Source organism: Trachemys scripta, chromosome 3 (genome assembly GCF_013100865.1).
Source record: "Trachemys scripta elegans isolate TJP31775 chromosome 3, CAS_Tse_1.0, whole genome shotgun sequence".
Taxonomy (NCBI): domain Eukaryota; kingdom Metazoa; phylum Chordata; order Testudines; family Emydidae; genus Trachemys; species Trachemys scripta.
In genome coordinates this window covers 156,749,664-156,775,677 of record NC_048300.1, presented here as the reverse complement: position 1 = coordinate 156,775,677, position 26,014 = coordinate 156,749,664, and the positions used below count along the sequence as shown (strand labels likewise).

The 26,014-nt window shown below is 41.0% G+C and overlaps 1 protein-coding gene across 1 annotated transcript in view; it reads left to right on the top strand.

Moving 5' to 3' along the window:
* The window catches only part of PRIM2 (DNA primase subunit 2), a 276,288-nt gene that overhangs the window by 223,173 nt on the left and 27,101 nt on the right, over nt 1-26,014 (top strand). The window contains exons 12-13 of the mRNA XM_034766895.1: nt 12,134-12,260; nt 13,925-14,007. Coding sequence (XP_034622786.1) covers nt 12,134-12,260; nt 13,925-14,007 — 210 coding nt within the window. The remainder of the gene's footprint in view (nt 1-12,133; nt 12,261-13,924; nt 14,008-26,014) is intronic.

Sequence of the window (26,014 nt, the reverse complement as noted above, 5' to 3'; positions counted from 1 at the left end):
AGGGATCTCTCTGTTGACAGCTTTATCCACATCTCAGAGTAATGATACTGGAAATGGAAAAGGCCAGTTAGGTTACTAACTGTACCAGGTACCAGTACAGAGTTATTCCCTGCAGTATGTTTTTTCTGGTTTTAAATGTCAGAAATGATGAGTCTTCAGTCTTGGGATACTATTTCAGTCTAATAATTCTTTCCATTAGTATATATCTGCTTGTTTGAACACTGAAAAGGAGCATTAAGTCATAAGGGACAAGGATCTCTTGGAAAACCTATCACTTGTAAGTCTGGCAATTTGTACTCATATCAATCAATTTATACTCATACCTGTATTTTTTCTTGGAGCCATGTCTTTTACCTATTTAAAATTAAGTGTTGTTGTAGCCATTGCAGTGTTGTCTTAACCAATGGGCGGGGCTGTTCAGGGACACCAAGTATTTAAAAAGCCTACTCCTAAGCGACCAGAGGAGCTAGCGAACAGGAGCAGCTAGCGGGGGGATTTGCGAGGGAGTTCTCCAGATAAAGGAGGAGTGCCTATGTGACCCTTGAGGTGAGTTTGTTGTCTTTAGTGTTTGTGTTTGTGGTGTGCTTGCTGCTTGACTGAACTATACAGTGTAGTCTGTTTGGGTGACCCTGTGCTGAGTCTAGCAGGATGCTAGGCAAGGCTGAGAGCTTCTTAATGATGCTTTGACCTTTAAGCCCTTTAGCACCCATGAACACTTCACCAAGGGGTGGGGCTACTTAGGAAGAACAGGGGGTTAAAAAGTCTGCTCCTAAGCAACCAGAGGAGTTCTGTGAGGGCGAGTGCGGGGTCTAGATACACTTAATATTCTTTAAACTTAAGGCAATAAACACCCCAGATAAAAAACAGAGCAACAAAGGAAAGAGCTGCAGGAGTAAAAAGAGAATGCAGGTGGAAGTCCAGCAACAGAGTGGGGGCTATCCAGTTTATTGCACTCAATTCAGCATGTATGATTACCTGCCCTATGGGCAGGTGGCGTATGTGTGCATTCGGTGCAAGGAGCTCCTGGCTCCTCATACGCTCAGAGACCATGTATGGGCTTTGGAGACAGGGTGGCTGAACTGGAGGAGCTAACGGAGACAGAGAGGTACAGAGATGAGACTTTCCAGTACACAGTAGAAGGGTCCCACCCTCAGTCTGACAGCCTCTGTGCTATTGAGGAGAATGAAAGTCTCAGGGAAGAAGAAAATCAAACTGCAGCAGAGGGAAATGATCCCATAGTTGGGACCCTCCTTCCAGATGATGTTGTATCTTCTTGCACTGATGATACCTCTCTGCGGGAGGGAACTCCAATTATTAGGAAGAGACAGGTAATAGTAAGGGGGGATTTGATTGTTAGAAACATAGCTGAGTTTGCGTTGACTGGGAGAACAGCATAGTGACTTGCCTGCTGGGTGTGAAGGTAGCGGATCTCTTGAGACATCCAGATAGACTTATGTGCAGTGCTGGGGAGGAGCCGATGGTCATGGTACATGTAGGTATCAGTGACATAGGGAAGGATAGGAGAGAGGTCCTGGAAGCCAAATTTAGGCTGCTAGGTAAGGAATTGAAGTCCAGGACCTCTATGATAGCATCCTCTGAAATGCTTCCAGTTCCACACGTAGGGCCAGTTAGACAGGTAGAACTTCAGGGTCTCAAAGTGTGGATGAGATGATGGTGTAGGGAGGAGGGGTTTAGTTTTATTAGGAACTGGGGAATCTTTTGGGAAAGGAGGAGCCTATACAGGAAGGATGGGCTCCATCTAAACCAAAATGGAACCAGATCACTGGCACTTAAAATTAAAAGGGTCGTAGAGCAGTTTTTTAACTACAGGCTGGGGGAAAGCCGGTAGGTGCGGAGGAGCACATGGTTCAGACAGAGACATCCCATAGGGTAGGATCTTTTAATGGAGATTCTCTGTATCCTTTGAAGGAAGAGAGAAGGGAAGATAAAATATAGGTAGGATCTGATGAGAAATTTTCAAATGAAAAAGAGTCCCATTCAATTACATCATGTAAGGGCAGAGAGCTAAAAAGTGACAATTGTTTATATACAAATGCTAGAAGTCTAAATAATAAGATGGGTGAACTAGAGTGCCCCATATTAAATGGGGAAAATGATATAATAGGCATCACAGAAATTTAGTGGAATGAGGATAATCATTGGGACACAGTAATATCAGGGTACAAAATATATCAGACAGACAGGACAGGTCATGCAGGTGGGGGAGTGGCACTATGTGTGAAAGAAAATGTAGAGTCAAATATTGTAAAAATCTTAAATGAACCAAACTGTACCATAGAATTTCTATGGATAGAAATTCCATGCTTGAGTAATAAGACTGTAGCAGTTGGGATATATTACCGACGACCTGACCAGGATGGTGATAGTGACTGTGAACTGCTCAGGGAGATTAGAGAGGCTATACAAATAAAAAAACTCAATAATAATGGGGGATTTCAGCTATCCCCATATTGAATAGGTACATGTCACCTCAGGACGGGATGCAGAGATAGATTTCCTTGACACCTTAAAATGACTGCTTCTTAGAGCAGTTATTCCTGAACCACGTGAGAAGAGGCAATTCTTGATTTAGTCCTAAATTGAGAACAGGATCTGTTCTAAGAGGTGAATATAGATGAACCGCTTGGTAATAGTGACCATAATATAATTAAATTCAGCATCCCTGTGGTGCGGAAAACACCACAGCAGTCCACCATGGTAGCATTAAATTTCAGAAAGGGGAACTACACAAAAATGAGGAAGTTTGTTAAACAGAAATTAAAAGGTACAGTGCAAAAGTGAAATCCCTGCAAGCTGCATGGAAAACTTTTAAAGACACCATAATAGAGGCTCAACTTAAATATTTACCCCAAATTAAAAAACATAATAAGAGAACCAAAAAAGTGCCACTGTGGCTAAACAACAAAATAAAAGAAGCAGTGAGAGGCAAAAAGGCATCCTTTAAAAAGTGGAAGTTAAATCCTGTTGAGGAAAATAGAAAGGAGCATAAACTCTGGCAAATGAAGAGTAAAAATATAATTAGGAAGGCCAATTAAAGAATTTGAACCTCATCAGATTTCTTTTGGCCCAATCCTCCAGTGTCTAGGTCACTCTGAACAACAGGTAGCCAAAGACTCAAAAAGTAATAGCAAAAAATGTTTTAAGTATATCAGAAGCAGGAAACTTGCTAAACAACCAGTGGGGCCACCAGATGGAAGATAAGGCCATTGCAGAGAAACCAAATGAGTTCTTTGCTTTGGTCTTCATGGCGGTGGATGTGAGGGAGATTCCCAAACCTGAGCCATTCTTTTTAGGTGACAAATCTGAGGAACTGTCCCAGATTGACGTGTCATTAGAGGAGGTTTTGGAAAAAATTGATAAACTAAACTGTAATATGTTGCCAGGACCAGATGGTATTCACCCAAGGGTTCTAAAGGAACTCAGTGGTGCAGATGACAGAACAAGGAGCATTGGTCTCAAGTTGCAGTGGGGTAGGCCTAGGCTGGATATTAGGAAAAACTATTTCACTAGGAGGGTGGTGAAGCACTGAAATGGGTTACCAAGGGAAGTGGTGGAATCTCCATCCTTAGGCTTTTAAGGCCCGGCTCGACAAAGCCCTGTCTGTGATGATTTAGTTGGTGTTGGTCCTACTTTGAGCAGGGGGTTGGACTAGAAGACCTCCTGAGGTTTCTTCCAACCCTAATCTTCTGTGATTCTATGAAATGTGAAATTGCAGAACTACTAACTGTGATATGTAACTTATCATTTAAATCAGCGTATGTACCAGATGACTTGAGGATTTTTGAAAAAGGGCCCCAGAGGTGATCCTGGCAATTACAGGCTGTTATTCCTAACTTCAGTAGCAGCCAAATTGGTTAAAACTATAGTAAAGAACAGAATTGTCAGACACACGTAGATTAATATGATTTCTTGAGGAAGAGTCAACATGTTTTTTGTAAAGAGAAGTCATGCCTCACCAATCTACTATAATTCTTTGAGGGGATCAGCAAGCATGTGGACAAGGGTGATCCAGTGGATTTTTTTCCCCTCACCAAAGGCTCTTAAGTAAAGTAAACCTTTATGGGATAAGAGGAAAGGTTCTCTCATGGATCAGTAACTGTTTAAAAGAGAGGGAATAAATGGTCAGGTTTTAGAATGGAGAGAAATAAATAGCAGAAATCATCACTGAATGGATGTTTCCAGTAGAGTCCCTCAAGGACTGGTTCTTGGTCTACACTATGTAACATCCTTATCCTGACCTGAAAGAAATCACTGATAAAGTTTGCAGATGAGACAAAATTGGAGGAGTGGTAAGGAAGGAAGAAGACAGATTATTGATTCAGAGCATTCACGATCGCTTGGCAAGCTGGATGCAAGCAAAAAATATGCATTATAATATGGCTAAATGTAAATGTGTACACCTGGAAACAAAGAATGTAGCCAGACTTACTGGATGGGGGACTCTATTCTGGGAAGCAATGATTCTGAAAAAAGTTTTGGAGGTTGTGATGAATAATTGGCTGAACATGACCTCCCAGTGTAACATTCTGGCCAAAACAGCTAATGCGAACCTGGAATGCATGAACAGGGGAATCTCAAATCGGAGAGGTTATTTTAACTCTATTTGGCACTGGTGAGACACAGGTGGAATACTGTGTCCAGTTCTGGTGTCCACAATTCCAGAAGGATGTTGATAAATCAGAGAGGGTTCAGAGAAGAGCCATGAGAATGGTTAAAGGATTAGAAAAAATGCCTTATAGTGATACACTCAAGGAACTCAATGTAAGCTTAACAAAGAGAAGGTTAAGGGATAATTCTATTACAGTCTACAGGTACCTGAATGGGGGAATATATATATTTATTTATGGGCTCTTCAATATAGCAGAGAAAAGTATAGTATGATCCCATGACTGGAAGTTGAAGTTACACAAATTCAGATCAGAAACAAGGCATAATTTTTTATTGGTGATAGTAATTAATCATTAATAATTTTCTAAAAGATCTATCTAGACATTATTTTGGGGAAGTTCTATGTGGTACAAAGGAGGTCAGACTAGATGGTCCCTTAGATCCTTGGAATCTATGGGAATGGAGCAGTTAGGGTCATTTGAATCATTAGTTTTCATGCATTCTACAACAGTGGCCCATAGTGAAATATTTAAAGAAAGATTATTCTCATCAGGATTACACGAAGTAGCCCACACATTCCTTAACAACAGTGCACATTATTTCAGAGAATTTAAGGTAAAGAAGCTTGGAAAAATATATTGAATGCCAACATATCAGAGTACCATTTTCCTGAGGTCTGCAGTTTTTGACATTTAACTGGTTAGTCAGGGTGAGCACCTTACTTTCAAGTTCACAATCTTGTGTTGCTCTCCCAAGGAATATAGCTTTTGCTCATGCTCCTATTTTTTTTTTCTTGTGGCTGACTCCTCTAAAGTTTATGTTGATGTTCTAAATTGAGGAGCTGAATTTTAACAAATTCTGCTTGAGTATCAATACACAACAGCACCATGTAGAAGAACAGCTGTACTCTCTTTAAAGTTTAAATTCTTGTAATTAACTCTTTATGTAAAACTTTGTCTCTGGATTAGGTTTAATTAGCAATTGCATCGATTTCTGTCTGCTTGTCACAAACTACTGAAAAGGCTTTTGTGGCTTTTTTTTTTTTTTCCTGTTCCTTTCTACATAAGAAAGGCCATACTGGGTCAGACCAATAGTCCATCTAGCTCAGTATCCTCTCTTCCTACAGTGGCCAATGCCAAGTGCCCCAGTAGGAATGAACAGAACAGGTAATCATCAAGTGATCATCCCTGTCGCCCATTCCCAGCTTCTGGCAAACAGAGGCTAGGGACACCATCCCTACCCATTCTGGCTAATAGCCCTTGAGGGACCTATCCTCCATTAATTTATCTAGCTCTCTTTTGAACCCTGTTATAGTCTTGGCTTTCAAAACATCTTCTGGGAAGGAGTTCCAGAGGTTGACAGTGTGTTGTGTGAAAAAAATACTTCCTTTGTTTGTTTTAAACCCGCTGCCTATTAATTTCATTTGGTGACTCCTAGTTCTTGTGTTATGAGGAGGAGTAAATAACACTTCCTTATTTACTTTCTCCACACCAGTCATGATACTTTAAGATACACCTCTACCCTGAAATAACGCCACCTGACATAACACGAATTTGAATATAACGCGGTAAAGCAGCGCTCCGGGGGGAGGGGGGGCGCAGGGCTGTGCACTCCGGTGGATCAAAGCAAGTTCGATATAACACGGTTTCACCTATAACACGGTAAGATTTTTTGGCTCCTGAGGACAGTGTTATATCAAGGTAGAGGTGTAATAGGATGCAAGAATCTAGGAAAAAAAAATCACAAATCTACAATTGGTAACTGTCACAGTTACAATTTTCACTCATTTCCTGCGAGTCAAAATTTATACTTATTTGGACTATATATCTTATTGGCAATTCAGAATATTTTATTGGCAATTCATACTATTCATACTTGAACTGCTGCAAAATGTCCAGAACATCATGATGAAAAAACATCAAAAAACAGACTTAGAAAGAAGCAATCCATGTTCCATTTTCTGTATAACTGGTTAATCAAGGTAAACTCAATTACTGATAGACCATCAGAATCTACACAATAATATCCACTATTTATAGTTGTGGAATTATAGTTCACTAGGAGAAAGGTTGGCTGAAACTTGACTTATGCTAGCTTCAGGGCATGAGGACCCTTTTATTTTTAGTTTTTTTATTATCCCACATGGAAAACAGGTCTAGGGCATGTTAATCTAGGGCCTTGGGTCAAATATGTAGGACAGAGAGATTAATATTCTGGGCTTAAGATCCACTATTGTGTTTTAAGTCTCCTTAGTTTCAGGGTCAAGAGACAAAGCATTCTGAATGTTTGACCTTATACACCTCTACCTCGATATAACGCTGTCCTCGGGAGCCAAAAAATCTTACCGCATTGTAGGTGAAACCGCGTTATATCGAACTTGCTTTGATCCACCGGCGTGCGCAGCCCCCCCCCGCCCCCGAATCCCCTCCCCCCGGAGCACTGCTTTACCGCGTTATATCCGAATTGGTGTTATACCGGGTCGCATTATATCAGGGTAGAGGTGTACCACAAAATGGAGCACACAAAATTTGAACAGAGCAGCTGGCCAGGCCGGTGTGGTAGGTTTGTGCTGTCCTCTTGACGAAATATTATCAAGGCCTAGTTGAAGGAGAGGCAAGAGATCAGGAAGACCCAGCACCACGGATGACTTTAAAAATGACCAAAATACTTATAAACATATTGATTACATTGTAGTAGTCAATTTCTTTAGAGAGGCAATTTATCACATACATAGTAAGAAAAAAGCTTCCAGGAAGTGTGTGTGTTGGGGGGTGAGGGTTGGGGGGGGGGGAGGGGAAATAATTTCCAGAAGAAAGAAGTTACTTAATTTTACAGTAACTGGAGTTCTTCATTCCTTAAATTCCCTACCAAATACTATAAAAGGCCTGAGACTTTCTAAAAGACTTCATTCTAGATCAGGGGTCGGCAGCCTTTCAGAGCGGTATGCCGAGTCTTCATTTATTCACTCTAATTTAAGGTTTCGCATGCCAGTCATACATTTTAACATTTTTAGAAGGTCTCTTTCTATAAGTCTATAATATATAACTAAACTATTGTTGTATGTAAAGTAAATAAGGTTTTTAAAATGTTTAAGAAGCTTCATTTAAAATTAAATTAAAATGCAGAGCCCCCCGGACTGGTGGCCAAGACCCAGGCAGTGTGAGTGCCATAGGTTGCCTACCCCTGTTCTAAATAGAGTGGGTGGGTGAAGTAATAGCTTTTATTGAACCAACTTCTGCTGGTGAGAGAGACATAAGAACAGATATACTGGGTCAGTCCAAAGGTCCATCTAGCCCAGTATCCTGTCTTCCGACAGTGGTATGCCAGGTATCCCAGAGGGAATGAACAGAACAGGTAATCTTCAAGTGATCTATCCCTGTCGCCCATTCCCAGCTTCTGGCAAACAGAGGTTAGTGACACCATACCTGCCCATATTGGCTAATAACCATTGATAGACCTATCCTCCATGAATTTATCTAGTTCTTTTTTTTAAACCCTGTTATAATCTTGGCCTTCACAACATCCTCTGGCAAAGAGTTCCACAGGTTGACTGTGCACTGTGTGAAGAAATACTTCTGTTTGTTTGTTTTAAACCTGATGCCTGTTAATTTCATTTGGTGAACCCTAGTTCTTGTTTTATGAGAAGGAGTAAATAACACTTCCTTATTTACTTTCTCTACATATCCCCCCTTATTCATCTCTTTTTCCAAGCTGAAAATCACAAGCTTATTAATCTCTCTTCATATGGAGGCTGTTCCATGCCTCTAATCATTTTTTACCCTTTTCTGAACCTTTTCTAATTCCAATGTATCTTTTCTGAGATGGAGCAACCACATCTACACCCAGTATTCAAGATGTGGGAGTACCATGGATTTATAGAGAGGCAATATATTGTCTATCTTATTATCTATCCCTTTCTTGATTCCCAATATTCTGTTAGCTTTTTTGACTGCTGCTGCACATGGAGTGGATGCTTTCAGAGAACTATCTACAGTGACCCCAAGATCTCTTTCTTGAGTGGTAACAGCTAATTTAGACCCCATCATTTTATATGTATAGTTGGGATTATATTTCCCAAATGCATTACTTTGCATTTGTCAACACTGAACTTCATCTGCCATTCTGTTGCCCAGTCACCCAGTTTTCTGAGATCCCTTTGTAACTCTTTGCAGTCTGCTTTGGACTTAACTATCTTGAATAGTTTCATATCATCTGCAAATTTTGCTACCTTAATTTTAAACGCTGTTATAGTCCTAGCCTTCACAACCTCCTCAGGTAAGGAGTTCCACAAGTTGACTGTGCGCTGTGTGAAGAAGAACTTCCTTGTATTTGTTTTAAACCTGCTGCCTATTAATAAAATAGATGAGATTGCATTGTTTGCTTTTCCCCAAATACAGAAGAGATATATTTATTGAACACTTCTGCCTTTTCTGCTTTGTTGTTATAATTCTACCATATCTATCTAGCAATTGGACCAATTCTATGTCAGAATTCTTTTTGTTCCGAATGTATTTAAAAACTTCCTTCTCATTGTCCTTAACTCTGTTGGCCATAGATTTTTCCTTGTGTCCCTTGGTTTCTCTTATAAATTTTCTACAATTCCTAACTTCTGATTAGTATTCATTACCATCAGCCTCTCCTTTCTTCCATTTGCTATATATTAGTTTTTCTATTTTTATTTTTACAGAAGCCTTCACTTCCCCTCTAAACCAAATTGGCTTTTAAACTAGCACAGCATTCTTCCTCAATTGTGTGATTTTTGTCTTTTTTTGGACATCTAGTGAGGAATTCTTATCATTCACATTTTTCTGATTAAATTCTTCCTCCCAGTTGATTTGACTCATAATTGTTTTCAGCTTTGTGGAATTGGCCCAATTAAAGCACCAAGCATGTATATTACTGGTCTGGACTTTATTCTGCTTGCACATTGTAAATGTGATCATGTCATGAAGACTTGTACCTATGCTACCATTAACTTTTACTTCTGTGATCACTTCCTCTTTAGCTGTTAGGACAAAGTCTAATATAGAATTCACCCATGTTGGCTGCAAGACCTTTTGAGTTAGGAAATTCTCATTTATAATGTTTAGAAATTCCAAGGATGTTTTAATAATGGAAACCTGAGGCTTCCAGCATATGTCACTCAAATTGATGTGCAGGGTTTTTTCCCTACACGTTATATATTGATGTGTAAGAAACCAGTCATCCTGTTCTCTAGTGTGATTTGGTGGGCTGTAGCAAACATCAGTGAATACCCTATTCTTATGCTTTATCTGTTAGGACATTGATCCATAAGCATTCAAGGTCATTAACTTCTGCATTATTAGTGACTAGGAAACAGATAATGCCACTTCCTCTCTCCTTTTGTCCTCTTGATCCTTCCTAAATAGGTTGTAATAATTTATTTTAACATACCAGGTTTCAGTAATACCAGCTAGATCAAATTTATGCTCATAAATGAGCAATTCCAGTCCATCTTGTTTGTTACCCATGTTACTAGCATTAGTGTATAGGCAATCTAGGAATTTCTCTTCTTTATATCCTCTGGTTTCTTGATTAATTTTGTTCTCAACATTTTGATTTTTGTGCTGAGTGCTCACATCTTCCCTCTTTTTACCCTCCCTTTTGTTATTAGTTTAACCCCCTCCTGACTACTCTACGCAGCCTGTTCCTAAGGAGATTAGTCCTCCTCCTGAGGTTGAGGCCATCCAAACAATATAGCCTCCTCTCCTCATGGAAGGTGGACTGATATTCCACAAAACCAAAACCCTCCATCCTACACAACTTGTCTACCCAATGATTCTTTTCCAGAATCTTCTGCCTTCTTTTGCTCATGGGACAGGAAGGATCTCAGAATGGATTGCTTGGACATTATTCTTCTTCAGCACACTTCTGAGTTCCCTGAAGTCATCTATTATCTGTGAGATATCCCACAATGAAGTCTGAGATGAGCCATCACCAGTGGATGATCCTTGCCCATAGACTTCAGAAGCCTGTCCTGTTTTAGAGTGACATCTTGTGTCTTGGCTCCAGAAAGGTAGCATGGTCTCTTATTGTCTGTCTGTTCCTTGTAGAAATGTTCTTTGGATGTTCTGAGTATTGAATCTCCCATAAGGATCATCTTTCTTCTGTTTTTGTTTGTTTGTTTGTATGTTTACAGTTTGGGCCAAGGTGCCATCCACATGTGTCCCATGCATCTCTCCATTCCCTTGGACCTGCTGGATCTTTAGACATGTCTTCTATAGCTTCCATGTTGAGGATTTAGTATTGATTTGAAATTTCCAGCTGTGTGGAATTCCTTCTGCTTCTCTTCTTTCTGGTGGCCACAATCTGCTTATCCTCCTCTATCTCCAACCATGTAGAATGCATGACATCTTGCCTCAAGTGGTTACAAACTTCCAGGCCTTCTCTCTGTCTTCCTCGCTCTCCAATTCCTTTGTGGCCTGCTCCATTCTTCCTTGAACGAGGGTACTGGTGTTTCCAGAATCTAGTTGTCTAGGAACGCCTCAGCTTCTCTGATTCTTAGTAATGTCTCACTTTACCTCTTCAATTCAAGAATATTTTCTTCTAGCATGGCCACCAATTTGCACTTCATGCATAGCAAATCTCTTCTGTCTTCGGGCAGGAAAGAGAATATGGCACATCTGCTGGACATCTTGATATCACGTGTAGTGCTGAATCTGGAATGAAACCCTTTCATACTCTCCCTCTAACTCTCTCCGAAACTCCTCTCCTAGCTGCCTCTGTTTGCAGATCTTGAGTTCACCCATTAAATGACTTTTATACCAAGTCTTCCCTGCTTACCTCAGCTCACCACTGCTGAGTGATTAACCACTCAGAGACTTCAAACAGCTGGACTGATCAAAGTTCCAAGGGCTAGAGCCTCGCAGCCTTTAACAAGGCAGTGATTAAAGTTCCATGGTCTTACTCAGGGTATGTCTACACAGCGATTAAACACCCATGGCTGGCCTGGATCAGCTGACTTGGGCTGAGGCTGCAGGGCTGTAAAATTGCAATGCAGATGTTTGAGCTCGGGCTGGAACCTGAGCTCTGGAACCCTCCGAGTGGGTGGGGTCCCAGAACCTGGGTTCCAGCCCAAGCCTGAACATCTGTACCACAATTTTACAGCCCGAGCCCAAGTCAGCTGACATAGGCCAGCTGTGGGTACTTAATTGCAGTGTAGACATCGCCTCAGGGGCCCATGGACCAGCTACGCAGCCATCTGTCAGAGTGTTCAAAAGTTTGAAGTCTTCATCTTTGTGAAATACCATTACTGCAATTTAAATAAAATCTTTACCTTTTTAGATCATAATGCAGTTTAATCTCTCTCTCTCTCTCTCTCTCTCTCAAAAACAATAACTTGGTTTCAGCTTTTTTCAATTGAATGGTTTTGGCAGGTATATTTTCATAGTCCAATATTTCATCCTGTAGAGTAGCTGGAATCACTGACACAATGTGCAGTTCACATGCAAATAATCTGCTTTTAAATATTTTTATCATTCAGTTTGACAAAGGGTATGCCTACAGCATCCGCCATAACTATGGAAAAGAAGGCAAGAGGACTGATTATACACCATTCAGCTGCATGAAGATTATCCTGTCCAATCCACCAAGTCAAGGGGATTATCATGGTGAGTATTTGTAACTGACATGTTCACAGTGCATGGAACCCAGAAGCTCTGGAAGAGAACTGATCGGATGGTTGTATTACTGGCAGGAGTTAGTAGTTAGTAGCTTATGCCAATCATTGCTGACAAGCTAGTGCTCTTACTCTTCTGGTGATTTGACTTATTAGATCAGGCAAGAGAAATTCATTCAGCTGTACTTCAATATGCTCTCTACTAAGCTCTTCACTAATCTTTTTCCCACTTTCCAATTTGCTTTGTAAGTGTCTTAGAAGACAGGCACTGAAGTTTCTTACAGCTCTACTTTCAAGCTGGCTAACATACTCCAGTAATATTGCATCCATTTAGTTTTTAATAGGCTAATCCTTCAGCAATAGTGTTCATCTTTGAATCTCATGGTCAGTCTGGTTAATAAACTAAGATTAATTAAGAAATTTAACATCTCGACTTTACATATTTCTCTAAATCTGACCCAGTCCTGGGTATAGAATGATACATAAAACTCTCCTTTTCATTAAGTTTCATAAATGTTACACTTCTCCCTGCATGAAATTTTCTGGAGGACCTTCTGTTCCTAGAGTAGACTTTTATCCACCCCTTGATCCTAACTTATTTTGAAAAGATTATGGCAGATAAGTGGTGTCTTGGACTATTCGTCCAGCTGAGCTGCTGTTTGACAGCCTCTGTGTGTGTGTGTGTGTGTGTGTGTAGTACATTGCATTATGGGAGATACTTTCAAAAGTTCCTAAGAAATTAAAGGCATTAATTCAAGAGGACTTGTGCTCTTCGGTCTCTTAGGATATGTCTACACTACAGATGGAAGTGAGCCTCTCAGCCTGGTTAGACAGATTGTGTTAGTGGGGCTCCTGCTAGCGTGCTAAAATAGCACTGTGAATATGTTGCTGCACTGGCAGAGCTTGGGCTAGCCACCCAAGCTCAAGCCTACCCTATCCCCTGGGTCTGAGTTTGAGTGGCTAGCCTGAGTGTCTCCCAGTGCTGCAATGTCCACACAACTATTTGTAGTGCACTAGCACAATCCCCACTAGCATAAGTCTGTCTAACGAGGCTGTGAAGCTTTTTCCCCACTGTAGTGTAGACACACGCTTAGATGCTTTACACACACAACCTGTATTTACTAGTAATAAGTCACTCATTTGATTTTTGTGCAACAAGAATTGCTTTTGTTTGTTTTCAGCGATGGGATTCTTGAAGATATTTTCACTATGGAATAAATACTTTTGTCCCTTTTAAGGATCAAGTCCCCTTCTACGTTAGTTTTCCTATCTGTTGTGTGTGTTCATCACAGCCTAATGTTACTTTTTGTATTTGAGATTATTTTAAATGTAACAGTGTGATAGCTGTTTTGTGACTGTTTGTGTCCCTTAATAAGGAACCTAATTAAAACTGTTTTCCACTCAATGAATGTGAATCTTGGCCTGCTTATGTTGTAGTGCATTATGTAACTCTTGAGCCTGTAATGCCCTGATAACCATACAATGAAGTAATCTTGTAAAAAAAGAGTAAAACAATTGCACAGATGGGCAATTAACTTCTTTATTAATAAGCTGTTAGACAATTAAGAACAGCTTAGTCAGTCTCTCGAGTGTATTATTGTGCTAACTCTTGGGTAAATAGCCTTGTTTGTGTGCTTGTTTTTTATTCCCCGTCAGGGTGCCCATTCCGCCACAGTGATCCTGAGCTACTGAAGCAGAAGCTGCAGTCATACAAGATTCCTCCCACTGGGATAACTCAGGTAGGGTGTATTCTGTTTGGACTCCTCAGTAATGAGGAATCGGGCACTGCTTTTCAGTTTCATTTAATATCCATGTAGCAATGCTATGTACAACTTGTCAGAGTGTAGGTGAAATCTCTCTTCTTGTAAAAGAATTAAGTCAGAGTTGTGGCTTTTCTGCATTATTACTTTTGCTGATAATGTTTTCACCCTGCAGCTAAATGGAGTCATACTTTTTTTTCAACTTATTGGCTCATAAATTTACAACATTAGTTATTTTTTATATTGCAGTGGGGACAATAAGGGATTTAGCACTATTCTCTTTTAAATGTATTTTACAGCAATTTATTATTAAAGATTCTTAATGAAGTTGGCAGTTAATGGCAGCATTATTCTTTTTTGGGAATTGTTTTTTAATCTTGTCTGAAAGTGTGAAAGTTACAGTGCTGTGTAGTCAATGGAAATTGGATATGCATTAGTCACTGTGCTATGTAATATAAAATTCTAATAATCCATTAGTTCCACATATATTTTTTTTAATATTTGTCTCATTGTACTGAACTACCTTAATCAATAAAAGTACGTTATACTGTTTTGCAAAATCTTACAAAGATTTCAATACCTTCTTAAAAGGGAGCATTAATAAAATGTTGCTGAAAACCTGATGTAACTAAGAGATGTTGAAGGAATAAGAATGTTTTGACATTGGGCTGGTAGTTTCTTGCACTGTTGGGCTGGCTGAGGAGTTGGTTGTGTAAAAGGACAACCAAGTCCCTTGCTGTAGGAAGCCAAATGGATCACAGAGCTCAACTGAGGAAGTCCAGCAGAGAAGTTTAAAAAAAAAATGTACTTGAGATGGCCAAAACCTATTTTAAGGCTATAATCAACAGAAAATATTTTTTCTGCCCTCGTAATGTGAAAGATAAGGAATCTGGCATACACAGATAGTTGAACTAGTGAGAGGAAAATTTGAAAGCCCCATTGAAATGTCTTTATTGGATGCCTGCTGCAGAAACAGTCAGTGTACAGATTAAATAGCAATAGTCTATAGTATTTATGTATAGGCTACATATCCTTAGCCAGTTCTGGAAGGCCCCAAACTGGGGGTCTCTCTCACAGGACTATATTTTGTTTTGTTTTTATTTTTATTAATCCAGATAAAAGTAATGTCCCCTAATGAAAGACCTCACTCTACAAGTTGCAAATCAATAGCCAGATGTCTTTCTGACCTCAGGCCGGTAAATAACACATTATTTATTTGTCTTAAGCAATGTCAGCTATCAGTGATACCTTCATTGAGTTTCTTCTCTTTTTATGTGCTTCAAACTTTGGTGCCGGTTGAGATTTTTTCCACAATTGATCATTAGAGACATTGGTGGGAAACAGCCACTTAGTGGGCCTTTAGTATGTGTTGATATCATAGAATCATATAATATTAGGGTTGAAGAGACCTCAGGAGGTCATCTAGTCTAATCCCCTGATCAAAGCAGGACCAACACCAATTCATCTGGTTCATCTGAGATTATGATCCTATGTACTTGGATGAGGGAGTAGTTTCTTTATATTCATCATAGTTCCTTAGCTCAGGTAAGTTATATTTGTTTCCTAAAGTAGGAATTGGCTTCACTGAGGTAGCATCTCTGAAGCCATTATCACCAACTCCCTTGAAAGTACTATTTTCTTAATTATTAATAGTAATGTAATTTGCCTTTTTCCTCTGTAAATCTCAAAGTGCTTTCTGAGCAAAGGTAAGTATTCTTATTCCCATTTTATAATTAGGGAAACTGAGATTGAAGACAGGTGAAGTCACTTGCTCATATTCACATAACAGAATAGTGACAGACCCAAAAATAAAAATAAATTATCTTTAATCTATGTCCAGTGACTTATTCATTGAGTCATGCCACCTGCCTTATATTAAAAAATATTTTTATCAGAAGGCTGGTTGCTCCCATTCTACAGGAGCAATTCTCACACAACAATAGTTATTAAAATAAATTTGAGCTAAAATGCCCATGTTTTCTTATCACTGTAGTTCTTTACATTAATGCAATGTAGTTGTATTATTCTCAAAGTGAGTCTACACAGTTTTTGTACCACTTTAACTATATTTGTTTGAAACTGGTATATTTAAAGTGTTGCAAGCCCCTAGCGTGGATGCAGTTATACTGTTTTTATTATATTTTTATTATATTTGTAATCTTTTTATATTAAAAGTAAATTTCCAGGAATAGGCTATACTAGCATAAGACATATTTATACTGATATAACTGCATCCACACTAGGATTTAACTAATTACGTAAAAAAAAATCGCCACCCTTATTGAACTAGTTAAATTATTTAAAAAAAAAAACAAAAACCCTCTGTAAACCAGGTGGGTAGGCAGTTCCTACCCATTGCTGGAGTTTAGGGGTGGGAATGGAGGCTGCAGTCCAAAGAAACAATATTATTTACTAGTCGACGAAATTTCAGCTAGAAAAAAATATTTTCGGTTGGGAAGAATAGCAATAGGACACACTGATATTTGACAAAAGCAGAGAAGGTAAAATGATTGATGTAAATGTAAAAATTAAATTAAAAACATTTGGGGTAAACTTTCAGAGTTGTGACCAGGGATTTAGCTGTCCAATTCACAAAACTTATCAAAGTTGTTCAAATAAGTCCCCCTCTACAGCTTTGAAAATATACCCATAAGGTACACTTTCCAAGCTGTGTGCAGAAATAGGCATATGCATGGGAGTATGTTTCCATAGGCTCAAACCTCAAATATGTAGGACAAAGATAAAAGGTCATGGAGCAATATGTGAATGTTTCAGTTCACTGGTATATACTGTTCTCTCTTCCCCAGTTAAAATCAGTTAATCATGTAGAGCAGAAGGCTGGATTCCAAATGTACTACGCTTTTACATATGGGCACCTCAGATACACCTAAGGGAATTGCATCTACAGCTGTAGATCAGCTAATAATTCCTAGATTGTCCTTTATGCCACAGTTATTTGAACTAACATGTAGATCTTTAAATGGACTTAAAGGCTGTTGTTTTTCCATATTGGATTTTGTCAGAAATTGCCAGAAAAGCATTTGTACAAGAAATAAAAAAAAATTAAATTCTTACACTAACAGTATGAACAGCCTACTGGCATCTTCTGCCATTTAAATAGCACAGTTGTCCTATGATGTACTTCCCAGGGTTTGATTAGAATGTAATCACACATAGCTCAGTTTGATAGATGACAAGCAATAATTGCTCTCCACAGGTAAGTACAAAAAAGCATAGTTATCCACTATAATAAATTCTGTAGAATTAAAATCTTTTAGTGTGATACATGCTTAATTTTTATTTTTGGTGATACGGTTTTGTGTACTAATTTAGTGACTTGCAAATTACTTTGGCTGTCAGTGAAGTTCTAAAAAGTTGTTTAACGTTCTATGCTGAGTCTATGTAATGCCCATCTTTAAAAAAGGGAAGAAGGAGAATCCGGGGAACTACAACCTCACCTCAGTCCCCAGAAAAATCATGGCGCAGGTCCTCTAGGAATCCATTTTGAAGCACTTGGAGGAGAGGAAGGTGATCAGGAACAGTCAACATTGATTTACCAAGGGCAATTCATGCCTGACCATCCTGATTGCCTTCTATGATGAGATAACTGGCTCTATGGATATGGGGAAAGTGGTGGATGTGATATACCTTGACTTTAGGAAAGCTTTTGATACGGTCTTCCACAGTATTCTTGCCAGCAAGTTAAAGAAGTATGGATTGGATGAATGGACTATAATTAGATAGAAAGCTGGCTAGATCGTCGGGCTCAACGAGTAGTGATCAGCGGCTCAATGTCTAGTTGGCAGCCGGTATTAAGCGGAGTTCCCCAGCAGTCGGTCCTGGGGCCAGTTTTGTTCAACATCTTCATTAATGATCTGAGTGATGGGATGGATTGCACCCTTAGCAAGTTCATGGATGACACTAAGCTGGGGGAGAAAGGTAGATATACTGGTGGGTAGTGACATGATCCAGAATGACCTAGACAAACTGGAGGATTGGGCCAAAAGGAATCTGATGAGGTTCAACAAGAACAAGTGCAGAGTCCTGCACTTAGGATGGCAGAATCCAATTCATTGCTACAGGCTGGGGACTGAATGGCTAAGCGGCAGTTCTGCAGAAAAGGACTGGGGATTACAGTGGATGAGAAGCTGGATATGAGTCAGCAGAGTGCCCTTGTTGCCAAGAAGGCTAATGGCATATTGGGCTGCATTAGTAGGAGCATTGCCAGCAGATCGAGGGAAGTGATTATTCCCCTCTATTTGGCACTTGTGAGGACACATCTGGAGTATTGCATCCAGTTTCTGGCCCCCACTATAGAAAGGATGTGGGCAAATTGGAGAGAGTCCAGCAGAGGGCAATAAAAATGATTAGGGGGCTGGAGCACATGACTTATGAGGAGAGGCTGAGGGAACTGGGCTTATTTAGTCTGCAGAAAAGAAGAGTGAGGTGGGATTTGACAGAAGCTTTCAACTACCTGAAAGGGTTTCCAAAGATGATGGAGCTTGGCTGTTCTCAGTGGTGGCAGATGACAGAACAAGGAGCAATGGTCTCAAGTTGCAGTGGGGGAGGTCGAGGTTGGAGATTAGGAAAAACTATTTCACTAGGAGGGTGGTGAAGCACTGGAATGGGTTTCCTAGGGAGGTGATGGAATCTCCATTATTAGAGGTTTGAAGGCCCAGCTTGACAAAGCCCTGGCTGGGATGATTAATTGGTGTTGTTCCTGCTTTGAGGAGGGGGTTGGACTACATGACTTTGAGGTCTCTTCCAATCCTAATCTTCTATGATTCTATGAAAATACCATTTGTTCCATTAAGGGTGGATCCTATGAAATTAGGATTTCCAACAGAACGGCAAAAAAATAAAAAAGAAAATAAATGATGTTTCTGTTAAAAACAACACAGGTGGGAACCTGTACTATGCAAGCTATGCTCAGGAAACACATTTAAGACTTGCTTTAGTTTGGTTTCATAAAATATAGTCCAAATATATATGGATTTATTCTTCAACAGATATATCCATAAATATCTCTATAAATGGATGCCATAAATGGGTATAGATAAGATTTTTTTTTAAAATTAGGGCGTATGCAGATTTTTGAGCTTATATTGTGTCTATGAGATGTAGCATTCTTCAAATAATTGCACATATGCATTCCACTCTTGGTTTGCACATGCCCATGGGGGCACTTGAGCACCCTCTGCTTCCATACTACACTGGCATCAAACCATGATAGTCTCTGGAACTGCTCTGCTTGCATTTGCAAGTTCTCTCAGTGTACTATGTTCTCTTGTATTATAAATAGTGTTATTAAGGTTATTAGTATTTAGTTAGTTAGATTTTTTTTATTCATCTCAGGGTTTAGGTTGACTTCCAGTGCTCTGGGATGCCTCAGTAACTGGGCTTCAAGCCTTGCGTTTCCTGCAATAAGGCTATGCCCATGATTGACCTATCCTTATATGGATAGACCACCTCTTCCTCCTACCTCTGCTTCAATGCCTGCCCCACCTTGACATTCAGGGGGTTCTAAGCAGGCATTTTAATGGGATTCTCAAGGATGATGTACCAATTCCCAGGATGCCAGACCCCATTTTTTCATTGTTCGCAAGCCACCTTTCCCATTTCTTCAGTGCTTGGTCCCATATCACCACATTGGATGTTGAGCAATGTAGAAGTGGGATGCACCCTCCAATTTATTTCTACTCCTCCTTCCCACCCTCCCTCTCCTTCAAGGAATCCTCTCATGAAGAACTTCTGGTCCAGGATGTTTAATTTCTCCTTCAGAGGTTCTGCAGAATTTAAGAGGGAAGGGTTTCTTTCCTAAGCCCAAAAGCCAAGGAAGGTCTCAGACCTGTTTTAGACCTGTGTCAGCTCAACAACTTTCTCAAAAAGATAAAGTTTCTCATGGTCACCGTGGCATCCATTATTCCCTCTCTGTATCCCAGAGACGGGTACGCTGCCCTCGATTTAAGAGCATTCTACTTTCATGTGTTGATATACCAAGGGCACAGAAAGTTCCTCAGATTGATAGTGAAACACTCGCATTGCTGGTTCGTGGTGTTTCCATTTGGCCTATCTGCAGTTCCTCGGGTGTTCACAAAATGTATGGCCACGGTAGCAATATTCCTCTGGAGATTAGGAGTGCATGTCTATCCTTTCCTGGATGACTGGCTAGTCAAAGCTCAAGTTATAGCTAATGTTCATCTTAGTCAGTTAATCTTAAGGATTTAAGTATCAGGGGTAGCCACGTTAGTCTGTATCCACAAAAACAACGAGGAGTCCGGTGGCACCTTAAAGGCTAACAGATTTATTTGGGCCTAAGCTTATGTGGGTAAAAAACCCACTCCATGCATCTGAAGAAGTTCAGAATATGGCCTTAGAAAGTCATGTGGCTAAATGGACACCTGGCATAGGGTTGTGTAGCATTAGACTTTATATTTGTAATACAGTAACTCCTCACTTAACATTGTAGTTATGTTCCTGAAAAATGTGACTTTAAGCAAAACGATGTTAAGCAAATCCAATTTCCCCATAAGAATTAATGTAAGTGGGGGGGTTAGATTCCAGGGAAATGTTTTTCACCAGACAAAAAACTCTCTCTCTCTCATATATATATATACACACACACACTATACGTTTTAAACAAACAATGTAATAGTGAAGCTTGGTTGAGGTGGTGAAGTTAGAGGGTGGAAGAGAGTGGGATATTTCCCAGGGAACACCTTGCTGCTAAATCAGTGGTTCTCAAACTTTTGTACTGGTGACCCCTTTCAAGCCCTAGCAAGCCTCTGAGGGCGACCCCCCCATATAAATTAAAAATACTTTTTTATATATTTAACACCATTATAAATTGCTGGAGACAAAGCAGGGTTTGGGGTGGAGGCTGACAGCTCGCAACCCCCCATGTAATAACCTCATGACCTCCTGAGGGGTCCCGACCCCCAGTTTGAGAACCCCTGTGCTAAATGATGAACTAGCACTTGGCTGAGCTCTCACGGGTTAATACATTGTTAATGTAGCCTCACATTCTACAAGGCAGCAGGAATGGAGGGGAGGGGAGATAGCATAGCAGACAGAGACAGACATACACCTTGTGTGTGGGAGAGAGAGAGACATGCACACTGCCCCTTAAGTAAGCTGACCCACTCTTAAGTGTATTGTCTTTTTAAGTGGATCAGGAAGTTGAGAGAGCAGCTGTTGCCCCAGGCTCTCTCTGTCTCTCTCTGTCTGTGTCCCCACCCTGCTCTATATGGAGAAGAAGGGGTAAGCAGGGTGTAGGAGCAGGGGGGAGGGGGGCATCCTGACATTAGCCCCCTCTCTCCCCCAACCCTGCACAGCAAGCAGGAGGCTCGGGGAGCAGCTCCAAGGCAGAGGGCAGGAGCAGCACATGGCAGTGGGGGGAGGGATAGCTTCAATTGTTAGCCTGCTGGCAGCCACTGCACAGGGAACTTAGGGGAGCGGGGAGCTGATAGGGGGTTGCTGGTCCACCCTGGTTCCAAGCCCCCACCAGCTAGCTGCAACAGGCAGCTCTTCCTGCAAGCAGTGGACAAAGCAGGCGGCTGCCAAACGATGTTAGAAGGGAGCATTGCACAACTTTAAACGAGCATGTTCCCTAATTGATCAGCAACATAACAACGAAACAACTTTAACTGGGACGACTTTAAGTGAGGAGTTACTGTATATTAAAATAAATTTATTTCTGACTTCTTATAAAACAGTGGTCTCCAAACCATGGGGCGTGCTACCCTAGGGGTACATGGAGAACATTCAGGGGGCTCAGCAGGGCTCAGGCTAGCCCCTACAGGGGGAGGGGAGGGAGTGCCACCTAGCTCCACTCTGCCGCCAGCTCTGCTCTGCCCCTCCCCACCCCACAGACCTGGCTCCAGGTCAGGACTCGGCCCCTGGCCCTGGCTCCAGCCCCGCCCGCAGCTGGGGCCCTGGCCTGGCCATAGCTCTGTGATGTAATTTCCCCTGCTCAATCTTCAGGCCTTTCCTAGCATATATTGTTTGCAATCACTATTAATATAACTAGCACCATGGTGGGTGAGGTAGAGTAGAGCAGCATTTAAAGTGAAGTTAGCTAAAATCATATTGGGTGTCGGTGCGGGGAATAGGGATGGACAACATGGAAGGGGAAAGAGATGACAAAGAAAAAGCGTTCTGAGAAAATATATGAAAACAATGTAGAACAAATCTAATCTATTTGAACAGCAGGAGGGATATACTAAGAAAATAAAAAGATTTTATAAAAAAAAGCACATTTGGAAATATTTGTATCCAGTCTTTCTAAGTTTACAACATTTTAAGATAAAAATTTAGACCATTTAAATTCTTCTTTCTTATAAGATGCAACAGAGGGTCCTGTGGCACCTTTAAGACTAACAGAAGTATTGGGAGCATAAGCTTTCCTGGGTAAGAACCTCACTTCTTCAGATGCAAGCTCTCAGCAGATGACTTGCATCTGAAGAAGTGAGGTTCTTACCCAGGAAAGCTTATGCTCCCAATACTTCTGTTAGTCTTAAAGGTGCCACAGGACCCNTTGGGAGCATAAGCTTTCCTGGGTAAGAACCTCACTTCTTCAGATGCAAGCTCTCAGCAGATGACTTGCATCTGAAGAAGTGAGGTTCTTACCCAGGAAAGCTTATGCTCCCAATACTTCTGTTAGTCTTAAAGGTGCCACAGGACCCACTGTTGCTTTTTACAGATTCAGACTAACACGGCTACCCCCTGATACTTTCTTATAAGATGTAATCTGTATTCTAAATTTACAAATATTGTATAACAAAGATAAAGTACTGCTGAGAGAGTCTGTTGATTTAGGAACCTGCCTGCTATAATAAAGTACCATAATACTGAAGGCAGGATTAAAATATAGGTTTTTGCCATTGGTACAGGAATGGGCCGTCTTTGATTTGGAAGTCTTGTTAACTGCCCAAGTGAGAATATTGTTTATTTTATTAGTTGTAATCCTAAAAGAGGAACAGAGAAGGGAGAGAAGCATGTATGGAAAAAGTATTGGAGATGAATGAACACTACAAAAGGAGAATTAAGGAAAAAGAGAATCAACAAATCACTTGAAATAAAACATATAAATAGAATATTCCACAATCTAATCATAAATTGATACATTTTGTACATTTAGACAATGTATAAAGTAAAACACTTCCAAACTAAAAATCATATTCATATTAAATTCAGAAGAAATTCCAAATGTTAAAAATAGCTAGGAAGATATATATAGTACTTCCTTGTGCCTGTGATATTAATCTAGATTGTGCCTCAGAAATTTCCTTATATTCCCTCCCAAACTGTGGAAGGGAGGGAAACTCTGAAGAAATCTAAGAGTTTAGCCTTGGAGACTGAGGAATCTGACTACTGTCATTTAAATCTGAACAGCTGTCAACTCAGGAAGGGCCAGCGAATTAATAGAAAATGTATCTCCCAGAAATAGCTGAAAATAGAGTTTGCAAAACATATAATTTCAGATACTTCTAATTTATAAGTATAAAAACATATTAAATTAAAAATAGTATGTTAAAAAACTGGAAGGTTGCAAAGTTAAGCACTCAGACACAGAAATGGCAGAGCTAAGTTTGCTCACACAGTAGACTTTCAGCAGTGGACTTCTGAAACTGAAAAAAACCACTAGCATATAAATTATTTTATTTGAAAGTTTAAAATTAGAAAACGTCTACCTTCATTTAACAATCTATCCAGGGGTTACTGCAACAAATATATTCACATATTGACACCTTCTTTTCATTCAGATGTGTACTTGCTCGTCAATTAGATATTTATTGTGTTCTTTACTAGCACTCTTAAAAATTGAGGTTTATGCCTCAGGGGCCTATAAAAGAAACGGGAAAAGTTAAGGGAGGGTTGTTTGTAGTGGAACCTCTGTGTAGATATTTTTGAAGAGACTCTGATGGAGCAGGTGCTTTGGGGGTTATTATTGCCCTTGTTTGTTGGCAGTGGATTTTAACCATTCTGGTGATGGCAAGTTCTGAGGAAGCTATTGCATCACCACAATTAAAAAATAATATCACCTAAAATAGTACCAACATGAGTGATATTGAAAACCATGAGACCAAATATTGTTTCCTACAAGAAGCAATAATTGAGGAGTATTAATGGGGCATCAACTGTGGCAAAACTGAAAGAATGATTTCATAGACTACAGCTGAGCATTTTGAGGAAACGGTTTAAAGCAGATAAAGAAGTCAGTATAATGTTTATGTATATGTTCTATAGAAATGGAGCTGTCAGAAATTCATGCTGTTCACTGTAAAATACAAATTAAATATCAAACAGCAACAGAATGGCACATGCCCAATATCAGTAAGTAACCAAAGGTCACAATAAAGTCCTAACAGAGCAGCCTGAGTTATGCTGAGGTGTTTAGAAACTGACCTGAAACTGAAAAAAACAATAATGTGTTCAAGTATGTTCCAGAAGCTGCACCTCAATCAGGGATTGTGCTGGAATGTCTCCTTGCCTCTGCAAGCCTACTCCTCACAACTGTGCCTAGTTGTGAATTTTTTGTATATAGTTGTTATAAAATCGTTAGTTTTATAGTTCCCTTAGTGTAGATTTAGAGTAGTTTGTTAGTCCTGAATGGGACTTAGCCTAGGGAGAGGGCATGCCCTGTCCCCGAGCTTCAGACCTTGTGACTGTTGCAAGAAACCCATGCCAGTCAGTGATCACCATATAAGCTGTTTGAAACCCATGTTAGCGACAAGTGTTGTATTTACAAGTTTCAGACTGCGGACCAAAAAGGAATGGGGCATTCGTCTCCGAGCACTCCTTATGGAAACAGCCTTTACTCCAGCCTCAGCGCCGCCTGAATCGGACTCTGTTCCTAGCACTGTGCTCTCGGTGCAGAGCGTGCTGCCAGCACCGACTGCAGACCGACACCAATCCACATCCCCAGTACCGGCTAAAAAGCAAAAAATAAAGTCTGGGAAGGGCTGTTCTCCTACATCTTGTAAAGGGAAGGAGAGGACTGGAGGAGAGCAAAGACTTGCGAGGGGCAGTTTTTCCCCTCCGGTCGGAGGTCAGGTCCCAACTCCCGCTGAGCGGTCAAGCCTGCTCCAAGAGCTTCCCACCACCCTGGGGCCTGGCAGACGCACTCGGCTCCATAGCGGTGCCATCCATGCCGGAGGCCTGTGCCACCCACCCCAGGTACAGATGTGCCTCATTTGAGGGGTAAACCTGCCTTGGGACCCTTCCAATGGTTCCCATCAGTGCATCACCGCTCCTTGCCACAGGGGATGTCTTGTCAGCACTCGCCTGAACCGCAGCACCAACCCGCAGAGACGGGTCGGTTGGCCTCCGGATTTCTTGGCATCGGTCCACGGATTCCAAGCAGTGTTTCTTGGGCTTGAGGCAGTGATCGCCAGTGGGCTGGCGCAGAACCCCAGAGACATAGCACCAGTTAGTCTCCAGAGTTCCTGTGCCAAGAGCGCCTGAGCCGCTCTCCCAGTACATAGCAGCTCTCCAGAAGGTCAAGAGGCTGGTCCCCTGAGCCCCATCGCCAGACTGCCAGTACGGGTCACTGTGAGCGTGTTGACAATCCGTGACATGCTAGTCTACTTGCTCATGTTCTCACACGATGGAACGGCACAGCCCAGGCATCAATCGCCAGGGTACCATTGCTCATCTGCCGAACACTGCCACCGGTCCCTGGAATCGTGACACTGACAGCCACCGCCCTCCTACAGATTCTCAGCATAGGTTCAGGGCTAGAGCCAATGGGATCAGGGTAGACAGGTGGCCTTGGCACCGTCCTGGTCCCCCGGACATAGAATCATCCCCCTCCTCGGGCTCCGACAGCGAGAAAGAGATGCTGCTCGCAAGATAGGGCCACCCATCAGGGGCATTGGTGTTCCCCACTGGGCCACCAGTAGCTTTCCCCCTGGCAACTCTGGAACCGTTGGGGATTTCCCTAACTATCACAGGAGTACAAGCTGGCCTCGGGCGCATCCAACAA